General features: G+C 34.4%; 1 protein-coding gene across 3 annotated transcripts in view; it reads left to right on the plus strand.

Moving 5' to 3' along the window:
• The window catches only part of LOC125679300 (syntaxin-binding protein 4-like), a 135,736-nt gene extending 115,651 nt beyond the window's left edge, over positions 1–20,085 (plus strand). For all 3 annotated transcript variants that reach the window (XM_048918414.2, XM_048918415.2, XM_048918416.2), the window contains 2 exons: positions 8,621–8,678; positions 16,913–20,085. In XM_048918414.2, the coding sequence (XP_048774371.1) occupies positions 8,621–8,678; positions 16,913–17,018 (164 nt within the window). In that variant the 3' untranslated portion in view covers positions 17,019–20,085. The remainder of the gene's footprint in view (positions 1–8,620; positions 8,679–16,912) is intronic.
• The last annotated feature ends 491 nt before the right edge of the window (positions 20,086–20,576 follow it).

The raw sequence follows: 20,576 nt of genomic DNA on the forward strand, positions 1-20,576 counted from the left end.
CATCAAACGTGGTACACTGGTACGTCTTCAGGAGAAGACGACCCCTATTGATTTTCAGATCACATGGTCAAAGGTCAAGGGTCAAACTGGACATTGTAATATACTGTCTGCTCCATATCTTGAGAACCCTTTGCTTGACAGACATTAAACTTGGTACACTGGTACATCTTCAGGAGAAGATGACACCTATTGATTTTGAGGTCGCGTGGTCAAAGGTCAAGGGTTAAACTGTACATAGAAATATACTGTCCGTTCAATATCTTGAGAACCCTTTGCTTGACAGACATTAAACTTGGTACACTGGTACATCTTCAGGAGAAGATGACTACTAATTATTTTAAGGTCACATGGTCAAAAGTCAAGGGTCAAATTGGACATAGGAATATACTGTCCGTTCAATATCTTGAGAACCCTTTGCTTGACAGACATCAAACTTGGTACACTGGTACATCTTCAGGAGTTGATGACCCCTATTGATTTTTAGGTCACATGGTCAATCCACTCTTGACATAGAAAGATATTGTCTGCTCAATATTTTGAATTGATAATACTACTCTCAATCAAATGATGTGTGTGTGTATAACCCTTTTCAATTTTGCACCATGGGGGGCATATGTGTTTTACAAACATCTCTTGTTTATTCTAAAACTATGCATTTACATTGTGTATACACGCATAGCAGACATTAAGGATGCAGTACACTCTCTGTGTCTGTTGAAATTCAATCATGTTTTCTAATTCATCAAAAGATGATTGGCAGGTGCATGTTCCTAAGTTTATCCTAATATGGTTAATGGACAAAAAAAAATCCTAGTTATTGTATCATATGACAGAAGTTGTAAATTTTAGAAATCCCACACCCCTGAGGCTGGGAGGAGCAAAAATTGCCCAGTTTTCAAATGCTTAGTATGTAGAGCAGGAAGGCCTCTACCAAAATTGTAAATTTTATGATCATTTGGGTAAAGGTTCTGACTCCAGGGCGGGGCCAAGCTTGGTATATATAGTATATATGCGTAAAACTTTTTTAATGCTTATTGATATTAAATTGAAACTAAATGGATACTTAGAAGGAGTAAGTATTCCTTTACCAAAACTATAAATTTCATGATTCCAGGAGGTAAGGGTTTTGGTTCCAGGGTAGGGCCAAAATTATTATAGTTATCATTATCTTTATCATATGAAAGACTTCATTAAGTCTGCTGATATGGTATAAAAACTAAATGTGTATTTAGGAAAAACAGGAAAGGATGTACCAAAAACCAAAATTGTGAATTTAGCAACCCCAAGGTTTGTACCCAAAACCAAAATTGTGAATTTAGCAACCCCAAGATTTTGACTCTAGGATGGGTCTAGGCTGCAATAATGTAGCCCTCTCTGATTTTTTTTAAACTGTTGTTTTCAGGAGAGGGCTACAATTCCTTTGGATCTTTGTAATGGTGCAAAATATTTTTATGAATAACCTATGATAAACTCAGTCTCTGTGTATTTGTCTCCAATGTTGTCCAATGTTGTTTACACCAAAAGGAGTACCAACTTTGTGCTTGGGCATGTCTAATAAAGGTGTTTTTTATTAAATATCATGTACAACATGCAAAATTCTTTGTCTGCTCCACTATGCTTGTTATTGTGAGATCTCGTAGGTGGATCTACTGAAAAACCTAGAGATTGACAATCAGCACGAAAATGTAATTACTCAAGCCATTTTGACAAGGAAAGGAAAATCATATGGTAGCAGAAAGAATTTACACTCTGCTGTTTGATTTTTAACTTGATATTGAATTTAAACCTTTTCAATATTGACGAAATATCTTTCTCCTCCACACTCATCCATGGATGTAAACACTACCTTATGTGGCACATGCAAATAACTTAACAATCAGAAGTTGAGAAACTTCAGTACATCAAACATGGTGCACAAATATGAATCAAGAAATTGGAATATATTGAAATTGTTTAAAATGGTAGAATAGAGACTCACAAATCATAAGTTTCAGGTTGTGAATTTATGTATTGACCAAGAAACATTGAATATCATTTTATTTACGTAAAGAAAGTCAGCAAATGTTTAGAATGATTGAAAATGTTGCGGTAGTGAATTACTCCCGTATTTGCACCATTACAGAAATCCTAAGGAGCTAGTTACAGTTTGGATGGTTCCAAATTATTTTAGATTCCTTATTTTACGTGAGTACTTAATATCACGAAATGCTTCATGGACGTCAAATCGCATGATCATGAATTCGTGAGTGGTCTATTGATCAAGAGTTTTAACGTGTATTTCAGCAATATAAAAATAAAAGCAGGTAATTTAATTTCGTGTGTGGTACTTCTTGTGAAATTACATGATGATAAATTCCTTGTGTATATTTCGGAATCTACAGTAGTCATATCATATTAATGTTGGGTCTTTCATCAGTATAGGAACTTTCAGGGGCATTTTAGTTTTAAGAACACATCTTATTTTATACTGTTGCTGAATATTAGAATTTGGCTTGGATATGCAGAACAGGAAATATTTTTTAAATTTCATAGCCCTTGGGACAAATGATACTTTTAACTATAATGCTCAGATGACCAATAAGGCATGTTGGCCTCTTGTTGTTTCTATTTTCACCCATTTAAACCTTGTTCAAAATGGGTGAACATAAAACTAGATGAATTTGATATTACTACTGAATCAATTTGCAAGAAATTGTGGGCAAATTAAATACAGGACAAAATCATTTCTCGATGTCTCGTGGTGAAAATAATGGGGAGATGGGATGTCCTTGTGTACAGTAGGTGTTCAGTGATTTAGCAAGATACATGTATGAAAGAGAAGGAATATTTGATAATACCAGCTCTTTAACAGTGAGCTTTTCTGATCACTTTTTTTTCTTTGTCAGTAAATGTTTCACATTTTCATCTTCTTCTCTATAATCGCTGGGCCAATGTCGATCAAACTTGGTACGAAGCATTTTTGGGTGAAGGGGATTCAAGAATGATGAAGGGCCATGCCCCCGTCAAAGGGGAGATAATCACAAAAATGAAATCTTCAAGAACCACTCGACCAGAAAAGTTAGAATTTACATGAAAGCTTCCTGACATAGTGCAGATTCAAGTTTGTTCAAATCATGACCTCAGGGGGGGTAGGACAGGGCCCAATAGGGGATCAAACTTTTACATGCAAATATATATAGCAAAAATCTTTTCTTTTAAATCTCAAGAACCACTGAGCCAGAAAATTTCAAATTTATGTGAAAACTTCCTGAGATCAAGTAGATCTAAGTTTGTGCAATTCATGGTCCCCAGGGGTAGGGTAGGGCCACAATAGGGGATCAAAGTTTTACATATGCTGATATATAGGGAAAATATTTAAAACTTATCTCTTGAACTATTCAAGCTAGAGCTTTCATATTTTGTATATACATTCTTTCATATGATGCAATGGTGTGTGATTTTGTGACCTTGACCTGGAAGTTTGACCTACTTTTGATAAAAAAAAATTACCTGTACAATATGTATATAATTAAAGTAGATCTTTCATATCTTGTGTATAAATTTCTGATGGCAAAAGCTTCGATTTCATATCATGTCCTTTGACCTTGAATTTTGAGTTTGACCTACTTTTAAGAAATTATAACTTTGAGTATATCTGGTAGGACTTTCATATTTTGTGTATAGGCTCTTTATGACAAGACCTTGTGACACAATGGTGTTTGATCTTTTTATACCCCTATGCTGGCATGCAGCTAGCTTAACCACAATAGTCCAGGAAATAAAAACAAACACAATAGTCGATGTAGATGGAACATTGATGGTAAGAACTGAAACATGAAATGTAAACAATGACAGAAATGATCAAATCAAGAAGGAAAGAAATGAAAACACTGAGATACGAATCAAATATCATGATACACAAACATATTATCACATATATATGAACTTACATGGTGGTGACACGAGAAATTGGCCATGTAAAAATGATGAGTATCATGAGTATGAACGATGAAACGAAAACGTGAAAAAATGGCTGATGACAAAATACATGTATAAACAAAACCGGACCAAAACAGAACAACTATTTCCGGAATGGGCACAACAGCCCCCCTTCAAAGAAGAGGGGCATATTGGTTTGCACCTGTCGGTCGGTATACCACATGTTGTCCGCTCAATATCTTGAGAACCATTCACTTGATCGTAATGATATTTCATATGTGGGTTGGTTATGAAAAGAAGAGGACCCCTATTGTTTTTCAGGTCAAAAGGTCAAGGGGCAATCTACTCTGGACAGGAATATACTGTCCACTCAATATCTTGAGAACCCTTTGCTTGACAGACATCAGACTTGGTACACTGGTACATCTTAAAGAGTAGATGACCCATATTGATTTTGAGGTCACATGGTCAAGGGTCAAACTGGACATACGAATATATTGACCACTCAATGTCTCGAGAATCTTTTGCTTGACAGCCATCAAACTTGGGCCAATTTTTTTTTTTAAATTGGTTTACGGATTTCAAAATTTTCAAATCTGTTCGGAGGAGGTAAAAAAAAGAAAAGAAAAAAAAGTTTAAATGACATTAAGTGATAAAAATGAACTTGATTTGAGGTCAATGTTTTATTATCAACTTTAATATTCTCTCTCTTCACTGTCAACTTAAGACGGTGGTATATAGCGACTATTGTGCACCTTAGCAACAATGCTGTTTCCTTCAAAAATGTTATTTGTTTATTAAATTAACTTTCTATCATTATCAAATGTCCATTGTTTACCGTTTAGTTATGTAATTCCCAAAATAAAAGAACCACATCGTTTTTCCATTCAAAATATGGCATCCATGACGTATATAGGGATGCACTAATCATCTGAAGTACTAAAATCCTGACTGACCTTACCAAGCATATATTTTGTCTAAAAACTTACTTTTAAGTTTTAAAGTCTTTTTTATGAAGTCAAGTAAAGTTATAAATAAAATTCATGAACCTTATAAACATTTATTCAAAAATTCTGAATTTTATATAGGTCTGATCAATTTATTGTTGGTAGTCAACAAATTTTATACAATGAATAAATTCAATAATGTTAAATATGTTTTCAACCTCCTTCAATATATGAAGAATTACACATATTAATTTTGAAGAATATTTTTTTAAAATTCATTAATAAGAATTTAAAAGTGTATCCTTGGCAAAATGTATGCATGGTAGTGTTTGTTTTTATTTTGGGATTTACATATCTAAATGGTATGCAATGCATAACTAATGCTAATTAGAAGTTAGTTTCAAAAACAGATAACTTATTGGAAGCAAAAAGCATTGTCACTAAGGTGCAGAATAATTGTTAGCACCGGCCACAGGCAATTGCATCGCTTGGGGGTCGAATTTACTATATAAAGAGTTATATAGTAAATTCGACCCCCAAGCGATGCAATTGCCTGTGGCACCGGCTGAAGTTGACTGATATTCCACACATGACACGTGAATATTATGGACTGTCCTGAGATTTCGACGGAGGCGTCTGTCCAAATATCCAGTCCAGCAGAATCTATTTTCTTTCTTTCTTTCTTTCTTTTTTTTTTGTGAAAAGGAAAAATTACAGCGTCAGAAATATAAAAAGAAGTGAAAAACCAATTTTTTTCCCCAACATCCCAAAAAATCAGTGCAGCGGATCCGTAAACCAACTCAATAAAAAAAAGGCCTTGGTACATTGGTATATCTTTAGAAGAAGGTGACCCCTATTAATTTTGAGGTCACATGGTCAAGGGTCAACAGACTCAAACTGGACATAGGAATATACTGTCCGCTCAATATCTTGAGAACCCCAATTTCTTGACAGACATCAAACTTGGTACACTGGTACATCTTCAGGAGAAGATCACCCGTATTGAATTTGAGGTCACATGGTCAAAGGTCAAGGGTCAAACTGGACATAGGAATATACTGTCTGTTCAATATCTTGAGAACCCTTTGCTTGACAGACATTAAACTTGGTACATTGGTACATCATCAGGAGAAGATGAGATCTGTTGATTTTGAGGTCACATAGTCAAAGGTCAAGGGTCAAACTGGACAGGAATATACTGTCCACTCAATATCTTTAAAACCCTTTGCTTTATAGTCATCAAACTTGTTACACTGGTACATCTTCAGAAGAATCCGACCCCTATTGATTTTCAAATCACATGGTCAAGGGTCAAACTGGACATTGGAATATACTGTCTGCTCCATATCTTGAGAACCCATTGCTTGACAGACATTAAACTTGGTACATTGGTTCATCATCAGGAGAAGATGACACCTATTGATTTTGAGGTCGTGTGGTCAAAGGTCAAGGGTCAAACTGGACATAGGAATATACTGTCTGTTCAATATCTTTAGAACCCTTTGCTTGACAGATATCAAACTTGGTACACTGGTACATCTTCAGGAGAAGATGACTACTAATGATTTTGAAGTCACATGGTCAAGGGTCAAACTGGACATAGGAATATACTGTCCGTTCAATATCTTGAGAACCCTTTGCTTGACATACTTCAAACTTGGTACACTGATACATCTTCAGGAGTTGATGACCCCTATTGATTTTTAAGTCACATGGTCAATCCCCTCTTGACATAGGAAGATATTGTCTGCTCAATATTTTGAATTGATGATACTACTCTAAATTAAATGATGTGTGTGTATAACCCTTTTCAATTTTGCACCATGGGGGGCATATGTGTTTTACAAACATCTCTTGTTACCTTGGAGTTTGGCCTACTTTTTAAAAAACTCTGACTAATTCAATATTTCCTGAATTATTTAAAGTAGGGTTTTGACATTTTGCTTATAAATTCTTTATGGCAAGATCTTGTTATACTTTGGTGTTTAACCTTGTGACCTTGACCTGGAAGTTTGACCTACTTTAAATAAAAATCTGACTTATTCAATATAATATAATAATGATAAATTCTTTTATTTAGACAGGATAGCACAATTAGTACAAATGACTAGTTTACATTGTGGTCCTGTATAAAACATATTCACAGACAGATAAATGAGAGAATAGAAAAATAGATAACATAATATAAAATATATACATAAAATATACACACGATATCACTGGGGGAAAATAAACATAGTGTATACATCATATCTATATATCACTTATTTGAGTAATAATGCTGCAAATATGCTGATTTAAAAGATGTAATAGAACCACAGCTCCTGACAGACTCAGGCAACTGATTCCATAAAATTGTGGAGGATACCTTAAAAGACCATTTACAATATTCAGTTCGAACTTTTGGTAAATATAAAATGCCACTATCGCTACTTCTTGTTGTTCTGGACTAATTTGGCTGACAAAACTAAAAATGTTCATATATTCTGGTGTCATGTTATTAAGAACCTTAAAAGCAAGCACTAGTTTTCTATATACAAAATAATCATGAACAGGCATCCATTTAAGAACACTAAAAATATCAGCTGTAGAAGTCTGAGTTACTTTCACCTTCAATATAATTCTGGCTGCCCTTTTCTGTAATTTAAAAAGTCTGTCAATAAAAACCCTGTTTTTGGCTGAGCACCAAACTGTGCAAGAATAATTAAAATGAGGAAATATAACAGTGTTATAAATTTTCAATATCTCCTGAACTATTGAAGATGGAGCTTTCATGTCATGTCATGACCTATGACCTTATGACCTTAGTTTTATCCAGAACAGCAAGATCATATTAGTCATATTGGTGTTTAGGCAACTCTTTATTATGTGAATTCATTTTCAGTTATGATGTGATCCTTTGGGGCTAGGTTGGGACCACAATTTGGGTCAAAATGTTTCATGGGAATAAAGATTAATTTAAAATCTCGACAGCTGAACAACGGAAGAGCCAAGGTGATTCAGATGAGCGATGTGGCCCATGCATGGGTCTCTTGTTTATTATACCCCCCGCAACAAGTTGTGGGGGGGGGGGGGGTATACTGGAATCGGGTTGTCCGTCTGTCTGTCCGTCCGTCCGTCTGTAGACGCAATGGTTTCCGGGCTCTAAAGCATTATCCTTTCCACCTACCATCACCATATCATGCATATGGACTACCCATGGGATGAAGATGTTCCCTATCGATTTTGGGGTCAAAAGGTCAAAGGTCAATCGCACTGGACATCGAAGTAGCAATATGGTTTCCGGGCTCTAAAGCGTTATCCTTTCCACCTACAGTCACCATATCATACATATGGACTACCCATGGGATGAAGATGTTCCCTATCGATTTTGGGGTCAAAAGGTCAAAGGTCATGTGCACTGGACATCGAAGTAGCAATATGGTTTCTGGGCTCTAAAGCGTTATCCTTTCCACCTACAGTCACCATATCATACATATGGACTACCCATGGGATGAAGATGTTCCCTATCGATTTTGGGGTCAAAAGGTCAAAGGTCACGTGCACTGGACATCGAAGTAGCAATATGGTTCGGTTTGTCATGCCATTTGTTTTTACACTCAGAAAAGAGGTAGTTTATACCTATTACCAACACCCTTTGGGAGATTGGGGTAAGTGGGGGGTATTCTTAGTGAGCATTGCTCACAGTACCTCTTGTTAAATCTTATTAATTGTTTACTACTGATATATATTTATAGCAATTGATTTTTAAACAGCTTTACCATATGGATGGGAGGAGGCTTACACAGCAGATGGCATGAGATACTATATAAAGTAAGTGTTTTAAATAAAAAAACTTTTTAACTCACCTGAGCCGATGGCTGAATTGAGCTTTTCTGATCAAAATTTGTCTGTTGTCTGTCATCATCGTATATTTTTCATATTTTCATCGTCTTCTCCCGAACCAATGGGCCAATTTCAACCAAACTTGGCACAAAGTATCCTTGGGTGAAGGGAGTAAAGGGCCATGCCCCTTTCAAAGGGGAGATTATCATAAAAATGCAAAAATAGGTTTGGGTCATTTAATAATCTTCTCAAGAACCACTGGACCAGAAGAGCTGAAATTTTTATGAAAGCTTTCTGACATAGTGAAGATTCAAGTTTGTAAAAAGTATGATCCCTGGGGTTATGTTAAGGCCACAAAAGAAGATCAAAGTTATACATGCGAATATATATATAAAGAAATTCTTTAAAAATCTTCTAAAGAACCAATGGGCCAGAAGAGTAGAGATTTACCTGAAAGCTTCCTGATATAAAGTAGATTAAAATTTGTTCAGATCATGGCTCCCCGGGGGTATGGTGAGGCCACAATAGGTGATCAAAGTATTACATGCTGATATATTGGAAAATCTTCTTCTCCAGAACCGCTTTACCTAGTTCAATCGAACTTTGAACAAATCATCCTTGGGTGAAGGGGATTCAAGTTTGTTCAAATGAAGGGCCATGCCCCCTTCAAAGGGGAGATAATCACAAAAAGCAAAAATAGGGTGGGGTCATTTAAAAATCTTCTCAAAAACCACTAGGACAGAAAAGCTGAGATTTATATGAAATCTTTCTGACATAGTGCAGATTCAAGTTTGTTAAAATCATGGCCTCTGGGGGTAGGATGGGGCCACAATAGGGGATCAAAGTTTTACATACTAATACAGTGGAGCCTCGTTAATCCGGACACTTTCGTTCCCAACAAAATCGTCCAGATAAATGAAGCGTCCAGATATTTTCTATCTTTACATAAGTAACCAATATGTTTATTTTATTGATGCGTAGTGAATTAAACACATTCTATCATTGGATTTAACAATTGCATTTGTAAATAAATCATGATAATGCATGTTCATTTCAAAGCTCTATATTAGCACTACAAACAAATATACAAAACTGTGTACCGTATGCACTAAAACAAGTAATGAAGCACTATATGTAACTATAAATAAATAAATCATTAGTAACTAACATAATCATTTACACTTCAAACATTTCATCACACTTTTACTTCTTAAAGAGGCTGGCCATTTCCATCTGTCACGATTCACGGGTTCAGCGGTCTGTCTAAACAATATTCATCATCCACAGTTGATTTAAGAATTTTGTGTTTGTCATGTCGGTTGACAACATTCTTTAACCAGAATATCATCTGCCAGAGTTTATATTTCTGATTCTATAATTATCCAAGCCAATATCGGGACAACAAAATCATTTAAGCTCGTAATATCAAGACCTACTACTGCTTTGATCTAGCCACGCGCGCCTATTATTTTCATGAAGCGATAATAACGGAACAAAACTCGGGTGAAAACAACACTACGGGTACATACAAACTTTAATTGTCATTTTCCTTAAAATGGCAATTTTCTCACTTCTACCCAGAGTTTAAAAAAATTAAAGCAATAAAACTCTACAACATCGCAACAAGAAACAATCGTACACAGGTATATTCTACATGTGTGACATTCTAAACATTAAAAACTTACTACATATACATGTGCATGAACATGCATGTATATTTCACGCCAATCAGCAGTATAAAATCCAGAATCTAGAAGTATAATCTACACTCTTTAGATTTGAATAAGCCAATATCAATTTACGAATCAGTACATCTGATATGTGTAGCAGTTCAACAACAACAAAATATCATAATGGCATGATGTTTAATTCATTTTGAAATACTATTAGGCTATTGATCAAGACTATAAAATTATATGATACAGATTTATGTGCTATCTAACTGACATATCACACACCACCTAATTAAAGGGAGGTGTTGACAGGGTACAAGTAATCGCATCAATTAGACGGTTTGGCTTGTTTTCTTTATAATTTACACCTTGCTAAAATTGTCCGACACAGACCTTCCCTAAAAAAAATTACCGTCCGGATTAACGGTACAATTTTCAATGCATTTTAACGTTTTGTTGTAGAAAATGACCGTCCGGATCCGGAACGCGAATTTCCGGATTAATGATGCAAAATAACGTATAAAAATTCCATCCCCTAAAAAAATTGTCCGGATTAATGGTGTCCGGATTACCGAGGCTCCACTATATATAGAAAAAAATCTTTTAAAATTTTGTTTTTGTATAAAAACCACTGGGCTAGAAAAGTACAAATTTAGGCCAATTTCTTTTTTTAAATTGGTTTACGGATTTCAAAATTTTCAAATCCGTTTGGAGGAGGTTAAAAAAAAAAGTTCAAATGACAAAATGTTAAGTAATAAAAATGAACTTGATTTGAGGTCAATGTTTTATTATCAACTTTAATATTCTCTCTCTTCACTGTCAACTTAAGACGGTGGTATATAGCGACTATTGTGCACCTTGGCAACAATGCTGTTTCCTTCACAAATGTTATTTGTTTATTAAGTTAACTTTCTATCATTATCAAATGTCCATTGTTTACCGTTTAGTTATGTAATTCCCAAAATAAAAGAACCACATCGTTTTTCCATTCAAAATATGGCATCCATGACGTCTATAGGGACGCACTAATCACCTAAAGTACTAAAATCCTGACTGACCTTACCAAGCATATATTTTGTCTAAAAATTTACTTTTAAGTTTTAAAGTCTTTTATGAAGTCAAGTAAAGTTATAAATAAAATCCATGAACCTTATAAACATTTATTCAAAAATTCTGAATTTTATATAGGTCAGATCAATTTATTGTTGGTAGTCAACAAATTTTATACAATGAATGAATTTAATAATGTTAAATATGTTTTCAACCTCCTTCAATATATGAAGAATTACACATATTAATTATGAAGAATATTTCTTTAAAATTCATTCAGGCAACGAAATTAAGGGGAAATACTCGCTAAATGTGAGTTAAAAATTGAATGTGCGAGTAAAAAATCACAAGTGATCGCAACTTTTTGCGAGTGAAAAAACCCCGATCTTTTTCCCGAATTTCCTCGGTTTATTGGCTGTACTTTGAAGTTTACAATAATTTTGTCTTGTGCATAGAAACGCTTTACAGAATGAATATACAAGTATTGAAAAAGTAAACGTGGATCGAATAAATAACTAAGGCCAAGGTCGTCTCAGTCAGTGATGTTGAAGATGGCCTACTTCATACACACTTCGGACGTCTCAGAGACGTAAGATTTAAATAGCAAGGATATTGATCTCGTCCGTGTCTACATAAAACAACACATGACAGTGTGTCACCGTTTCACGCGGTGTCCTTCTGTACTCTATAGTCAAACACTTCGAGTTCGCGGGATTTTCTTTTCAACTAGAATTTTTTTTAGATGAAATTTTCAAAAGTTTTCAACATATAGTTTAAATTGGCGCAAACAGTCTTCAAGATTTCAATCCACATGATGCTGTAAATAGGTGGTAGATCTCTGGACAGTGAGTACGCCGCACAAGTGTACCCTATGACCCGCACCATGTATGTTGTCTGATAATTCATTGAATTTTAAATGAAAGATTTCGCAATCTTATTTTTATTATTGCACTTTAAAAGATTTTCCCAAAATTTTGATAAAGAGACATGCTTGTTTTCTTAAATTCATGTAAAACAGCAATCGATTGAAAAATGCTAGTAAAAGCTCAATTTTGCTTGTTGGAAAATAATCCACTAGCTAAAATTTGCTAGTGGTGAAAAAAGTTAATTTCGATCCCTGTCATTAATAAGAATTTAAAAGTATATCCTCGGCAAAATGTATGCATGGTAAGGTCAGGTACAGTTATACTTGTTTAGGTGATTAGTGCAACCCAACGTACGTCATGGATGCCATCTGAAAACAAGTGTTTGTATTTATGCCCCCCCCCCCCCCCCCCTTCAAAGAAGACTGTCGGTCGGTCAGTAGACCACATGTTGTCTGCTCAATATCTTGAGAACCATTAACTTGATGATAATGATATTTTATATGTGGGTTGGTTATGAGTAGAAGAGGACCCCTATTGTTTTCAGGTCAAAAGGTCAAAGATCAAGGGTCAATCTAGTCTGGACATAGGAATATAATGTCCGCTCAATATCTTGAGAACCCTTTGCTTGAAAGACATTAAACTTGGCACACTGGTACATCCTAAGGAGTAGATGACCCCTATTGATTTTGAGGTCATCTGGTCAAGGGTCAAACTGGGCATAGGAATATACTGACCATTCAACATCTAGAGAACCCTTTGCTTGACAGACATCAAACTTGGTACACTGGTACATCTTCAGGAGAAGACAATCCTTATTGATTTTAAGGTCACATGGTCAAAGGTCAGGGGTCAACCTGGACATTGGAATATACTGTCCGCTCAATATCTTGAGAACCCTTTGCTTGACAGACATCAAACTTAGTACAGTGGTGTATATTCAGGAGAAGATGACTCCTATTGATTTTGAGGTCACATGGTCAAAGGTCAAGGGTCAAACTGGACATGGTAATGTACTGTCCACTCAATATCTTGATAACCCTTTTGCTTGACAGACATCAAACTTAGTACACTGGTACATCTTCAGGAGAAGATGACCCATATTGATTTTGAGGTCAAAAGTCAATTGTTGAACTGGACATAGTAATATACATGTATTGTCTCCTATATTTTAAGAATTATTTGCTTGATTGACACCAAACTTGGTACACTGGTACAGCATAAGGAGCAGATGATCCCTATTGATTTTTAGGTCACATGGTCAATTCTCTCTTGACATAGGAAGATATTGTCTGCTCAATATTTTGAATTGATGATACTACTATCAATTAAATAATGTGTGTGTATAACCCTTTTTAATTTTGCACTGTGGGGGGCATATGTGTTTTACAAACATCTCTTGTTATTTTGGGATTTACATATCTAAATGGTATGCAATGCATAACTAATGTTAATTAGAAGTTACAGTGGAACCCCGTTATTACGTTTTCCATTTTGTCATGATAAAATAACGTAATACCGGGGGCAACGTAATAAACGTTCCCAGTTAAATCCGTTAAAAATATCATTTGGAAATTGTATATCGTCCGTTGGTACTCCGTGATGGGGTGTGTGAATATATCTTTACTGTTTCTTTGTTTAAAAGACTATGATACTTTGTTTTATTTACATCTTATCTTTAATGTCCGTAATTCTTCATGTTCTTATCCCTTTTCTTTATTTCTGGTGTAGAATTCATAAGGATGTTTTGATAAACGTTGCTTTTCTGCATTCGTTTGGACTGCCATTTTGTTCAACTTTAAAACAATGCGTTCATGTAAATTTCTCTCAATAACTCATTCCGGTTCGTATTCAACATTCGTATTAAAAAAATAACAAAACATTGTTTTTATTAAGTTCGCTGATTACACAATACACAACGCAATAAAAAAAATCCCATCCAAAAAACAACAAAACTATAGACACAAAACGCACACGATACCCAACACTTACACACTTTTCTCTCCAACGATAAACACGGAGAACAATTTAAGCGCAATCCACATAAAAAAATATAATGATGCACGAAAATTTCATTTACAGCGCTAAATGATGGCACTAAAATCACGTGCGCATCAGGGGATTTTAGAATATTCACAGAGGTAAATGCCGTGCACGAATCGGCCGATAACACAGGACAGTTTGATTTGTGTATGTATGGACGAGATTTACGAACAACCAAGCTGCATGTCCAAACAACGGACAATTTTTTAATTGAACACCTTTAGTCACCTATGTCCAAGAAGTTACCCAAGCGGTTTTAACATTGCTACCATAAATCTTGTCTTTCATGTTTGGTACCAAAGCTGTCCGTAAATAGAGTTTTAATAGCGACGGTAATCACACTATGCTGAACACGCAGGTAGTTGAGAAATTATTTCTTTGATTATCAAAATATGAAAAATGAAGTAAATTTCATAGAGTACAATTTCTAAATAAACATTATTTAATTGTTTATCACTGGCTTCGATACGGGGTATTCAACTGTATTGATGTCGCTAGATCTATTGAAGCGTGATCAGTCAAGCGTCTCTAATCCCCAAACAGACCAGGAAATTTACGTGGTGACTGCCTCAGGCAGTCAAGGTGTGAGTGGCTTATTATTTTGAGAATCACTATTGAATAATTAGGGGTTCATTACGTTTTCGTCGGAATTTTTACAATGTAATACCGAGTCCCGGCATCTTAGGACAACGTAATAACGAGGTCTATTTTATATAGGTTTGTTAAGAAATGGTTTTGTGCTTTGAAATTCCAACGTAATATGCGGACTAACGTATTAAAGGGGGAACCTAATAACGGGGTTCCACTGTAGTTTCAAAAACAGATAACTTATTGGAAGCAAAAAGCATTGTCACTAAGGTGCAGAATTATTGTTAGCACCGGCTGAAGTTGACTGATATTCCACATATGACACCTACATGAATATTATGGACTGTCCTGAGATTTTGACGGAGGCCTCTGTCCAAATATATAGTCCAGCGGAATCTATTTTCTTTCCTTTTTTTTTTTTTTTTTTTTTTTTTTTTTTTTGTGAAAAGGAAAAATTACAGCGTCGGAAATATAAAAAGGAGTAAAAAACCATTTTATTTTTTTTTCCAACATCCCAAAAAATCATTGCGGCGTATCCGTAAACCAACTCAATAAAAAAAAGGCCTTACATGAAAGCTTTCTGACATAGTGCAGATTCAAGTTTGTTAAAATCATGGCCCCCGGGGGTAGGATGGGGCCACAATAGGGGACCAAAGTTTTGCATACAAATATATAGGGAAAATCTTTTGATGAAGAATCATTGGGCCAGAAAAGTTTACAATTAAATGAAATCTTCCTTACATGGTGCAGATTCAAGTTTGTTAAAATCATGGCCTCTGGGGGTAGGATGGGGTCGCAATAGGGGATCAAAGTTTTACATGTGAATGTATAGGGAAATCTTTAAATATTGGCCTAGATGTGACTCAGGTGAGGGATGTGGCCCATGGGCCTCTTGTTTTTATATATATACATGTATATACATATATATATGTGACAGATTCCACGTGCCAACCAATGTAATTTTGCTCAGACTAAGGCAAACTCATCTCATGCAGAAGTGGGAAAAATTGGAAAAGAAGCAATTCTTGGATACACTTTGTTACCAACTGCATAAGATGTAGAAAGTAAAATTCAAAATCACTGTTGAACATGGCACATGCAATGAGTTAAAGGTACATGTACATCTGTAATTCGCACACTATGTTGTCCTGCATTACTTCTCCAGTGAACCTCTTCCCAAGACAAGTTGTCCAAACATCAAGGCAAATCGAAGTCTGTTTCGAACCACTAAAGTCTTCCCTATATCAAGCACAGGCATCTGAAGTGTGGAAAGTGTGTATAGGTCTTAGGTTCAACCCATTGATAAAATGGGACAAAAACTACCATTTTAAACACATTCGCAATACTGAGTTTTAGATTTTGTCTTTTGTCAACTATGGGCATGATGGTTTATAATTGCATTCGTGAAATCATTATCTAATTTTCAATATGGAGAGAGATCATTTATGTTACATAAGGAACATTTAATTTGGAGCTCCAAGTGACTTCCTAATAATCAAGTTTTATTTACTGTATATGATATCAATAAATATAACATAACTAATGCATGCAATTATTCAAAAATTATTCAATTCATGTGAGCAACAATTCAAATGCATTAAAAAGTCCTTCCTCTATGCAATATTCTTCAAATGTGATTTTCCTCGCTTGCATGGGATTTCATCTAGTACGTTAAATTCTGGTAAATTGTATCCATTTTACTTTATAAAAACAGGTTTAGTTTCCATTTTTATCATTTTTGAAAAAAGTTTATAGAAAGTGTCATTAAGATTCGATGATTCATATGACTTCAATTGTACTACCTCAGCCCCTTATCATGTGGATGATATCAATGTATTTCACCACCATTGATTCATGTTACATCGGGGATACCAAGTTCCAGTTGAGCAATGGGCCCATGGGCCTCTTGTTTTAACTATCATTTTCCCTACTCTTTGGTATTCATTGGAGCAGAGGGAGATATTTAAGTTCTCAATTTTTCTTACATATTCTATTTTCTTTTCAGTCATGTTACACAGACAACGACATGGTCACACCCTAAAACAGGTGTCCAACACATCACTTCATCTTTAGATTGCAAACCAGTAGCAGACAGAAAATTTTCAGCTTAATTGTGCCATAGATACTGTATTTGACGTTATTTTTTTGCTTTTATTGTAGTTATTAACTTGCACATACAATGTAGATCATTTCTGAACAAAGCAAATCTTAGTTTCACTATGTATCCTAAGTAATACACTGGCAATGTATTATCGTGTTTCCCAAACAAAGTCTGGGAACATATTGTTTGTACTCTGCTTCTTATTTCGTTTCCCCCAAGTAGAATCTACATGTATTATCTCTTTTTAATCTACATGTATTGTCTCTTTCAATTTGATTGAAAAAATACAATTTTTGCTATACTTTTTTTGACAATTCAATACATTAAAATAACAAGATGAAACTTGCAGATCAAATTACCTTTTAGATTGATTATCTCTCGTTGAATTTGTTTTGATGTGCTAAAATCACTAGTAAAAAAAAGAAAAGAAAGTAAACTGACATCATTTTATCCAGATTTTCTTAAATGAAGGAAAATCTTGCAGCTTCAATAAAGTGTGCCTGTTTTCATAGCTATGTTAGTTTATTAATCAATTCAAACCCCATACATTTTCGTTTTCTATTACTCTGTATTCACAAAGAACTTTATGTGAACACCAATATTTTTCTGTAAATATTTTGAATGTATGAAAGCAGCCTAATTTGGTTTGAAAAATTATTGTTTTGATATTACAAATGTATATTAGATTTACAGCTCTCCATACAATATTTATATTACATGAAGATCAAAATTTGTTGTATTGAAATATAGTCAACAGGATTCAACATGGCTCCCTAAACAGGAGATTATTTTCGGTCATTATTTGATGGTTTCTTGACACTGGTGTATTGGAAAAATGTGTTAGGAATTTCTTATGCTGTGCTTTTGAGGTGACTATTTAAAAACACAGATATAAGACCTTAATCATGTGCTGGTGAAGTTGAGACGTAAATCAAAGGTTTTTAAAAAGGATGGATCAGTAGATCTCTGGTCTATCAAAAAGAAATTCCCAGAGATCTTCAAGTGCTCTCTTTTAACCAATCTTGAAAATTCAAATTTTTTTTCTGTTAACAACTTTTCAACTTGCTATAAACAATTCTTTAAAAAAAAATAATGAAAACTACTAAATTTGTTTTTATACATGTAAAATGAATTCAATTTAATTACCATATGAGATGTAATTTATTCCCATGATTTCTCATTTCAGTCTAAAAGAGAGGAAAATTTATATAGGGAGGGATAATATATTTCAACTTTTGAACATCATAGAAAATTTACAAGTCGCTTATTTTTTTATGCCCTCCTTCAAAGAAAAGGGGCATATTCCTCTGCACCTGTTGGTTGGTAGACTGCATGTTATCTGCTCAATATCTTGAGAACCATTCACTTGATCGTAATGATATTTCATATGTGGGTTGGTTATGAAAAGAAGAGGACCCCTATTGTTTTTCAGGTCAAAAGGTCAAGGGCAATCTACTCTGGACATAGGAATATACTGTCCACTCAATATCTTGAGAACCCTTTGCTTGACAGACATCAAACTTGTTACACTGGTACATCCTAAGGAATAGATGACCCCTATTGATTTTGAGGTCATATGGTCAAGGGTCAAACTGGACATAATAATATACTGACCACTATGTGTCTAGAGAACCCTTTGCTTGACAGACATCAAACTTGGTACACTGGTACGTCTTCAGGAGAAGATGACCCTATTGATTTTAAGGTAACATGGTCAAAGGCCAAGGGTTAAACTGGACATAGTAATATATGCAAAGTAATAGTAATATGCATAGTAATATATTGTCTCCTATATTTTAAGAATTATTTGCTTGATTGACACCAAACTTGGTACACTAGTACAGCATAAGGAGTAGATTATGTTTGATTTTTAGGTCACATGGTCAATCCACTCTTGAAATAGGAAGATATTGTCTGCTCAATATTTTGAGTTGGTGATACTACTATCAATTAAATGATGCATGTGTATAACCCTTTTCAATTTTGCACCATGGGGGCATAAACCATATAGATATGGTTTACAAACATCTCTTTTTGAAAAAAAGATTCACCACCAAACGAAACCAAAAAGTATAAATCAACCCATGCATCCAGATATATATATTATATGTATAGTTTTTGTATCAAGTGTTTTGTATTGCTTAATTTTATATTTCTTTTTACAAACGATACTAAAAAATGCTATGATTTCCCCATATGCAACTTTTAGGAGCCTTTTTATTTAAAACTCTTCTATGCTTTTAATCTCAGCTTATTCTGAAAACATGTTTAAGATTTGATGGTTGTGATGCAAAGTCTAGTCATGAGCAAAAGATATTTTACAGCCATACCTCATCCTTTCGTTTTTGTTTTGTTTTTTTACATGTAAAGAGATAAGTTGATATTTTATTTCAAACATACATTTTTGCATTCAGTATAGTTTTCAGTTGAGCTAGTATGAAAGTGAAAATACGATTGATGCCATGAAGTACATACCTGTACAGTGTACTTAGAAATCATTTGAAGTTGTGGAATCCAATTTTAATGTCTGTGTTTTTGTAGGGAAACTTTGTCTCTAGACAGGTTGTACCCACATTGAAAGCATTATTCTGTTTAGATTGTGAATTTTAAATGTGCAGGATTTTGTACCAAATTTTCATTATTTGTCCTTTATATGTGAGCCTTTCAAAACATGATTTTGAATACCATTTCTCAGTACAAACATTTACTTACAGCATAAGAAATACAGTAAAGACCAATGTTCTCTGTAAAGATTTTCTTGCACATCAGCAGCTTGCAAACTTCATTGTTTCATCCACAGGACAATTAAATATATAGGTCATTATATTAGTTCAATAGAACTTACTAATATGGTAATAAAGTAATTTATTACTATATACAATTTAGATGTACAGTGTCTTCCATTTTTTTTGTTTAGTTGTAAATGTTTAATCTAAACAATGCACCTATTTGCATTAATTAGCTTATTATGATGTTTTTTAAATCGGATCTTGTGACTTTATTCTCTCAGAATTTCCTCCGTCCCTTTGTATTCCAATCATAATGGTAAAGGAAATAAATTTATGTCAAAAGTTTAATCTTGCTTTGTTTATCCTCCTATAGTCAACAGAGGTGTAGATAGGAAATACAGTAATTTACCCATTTGTTGTACATTCATGTCATCATTCTAATCTGGGTCTCTCTTGATTTTTCAAAGTTAATAGAAAGTCAAAGGTATTGTACTGTATATAAGAATTGGATTGTATTTTGACTACTGGTTTATTTATCCAGACATCACGGATGATGAATTTAAAGGGACTAGGACACAATTTTCCAAAAAAAATTGTTTTCTAATGATCAAAATCTACAATGTAATGTGTTTAAAAGGTTTCACAAAAAAATTAAGGAAGTCAGCTACTTATACCTTTTTCAACACTAATATAATCCCCAAGATCTGAAGAAAAATCCAGCAAAATAAACAAGGGAATGTTGTTTGAGAGCATACGTATAATGAGCGTTTCGTATAAACCGCCACTGCGTCGTATACACGGACATGGGAACGATGATTGCCGAACATAATCGGGTTGCT

Source organism: Ostrea edulis, chromosome 2, assembly GCF_947568905.1.
Source record: "Ostrea edulis chromosome 2, xbOstEdul1.1, whole genome shotgun sequence".
Lineage (NCBI taxonomy): Eukaryota > Metazoa > Mollusca > Bivalvia > Ostreida > Ostreidae > Ostrea > Ostrea edulis.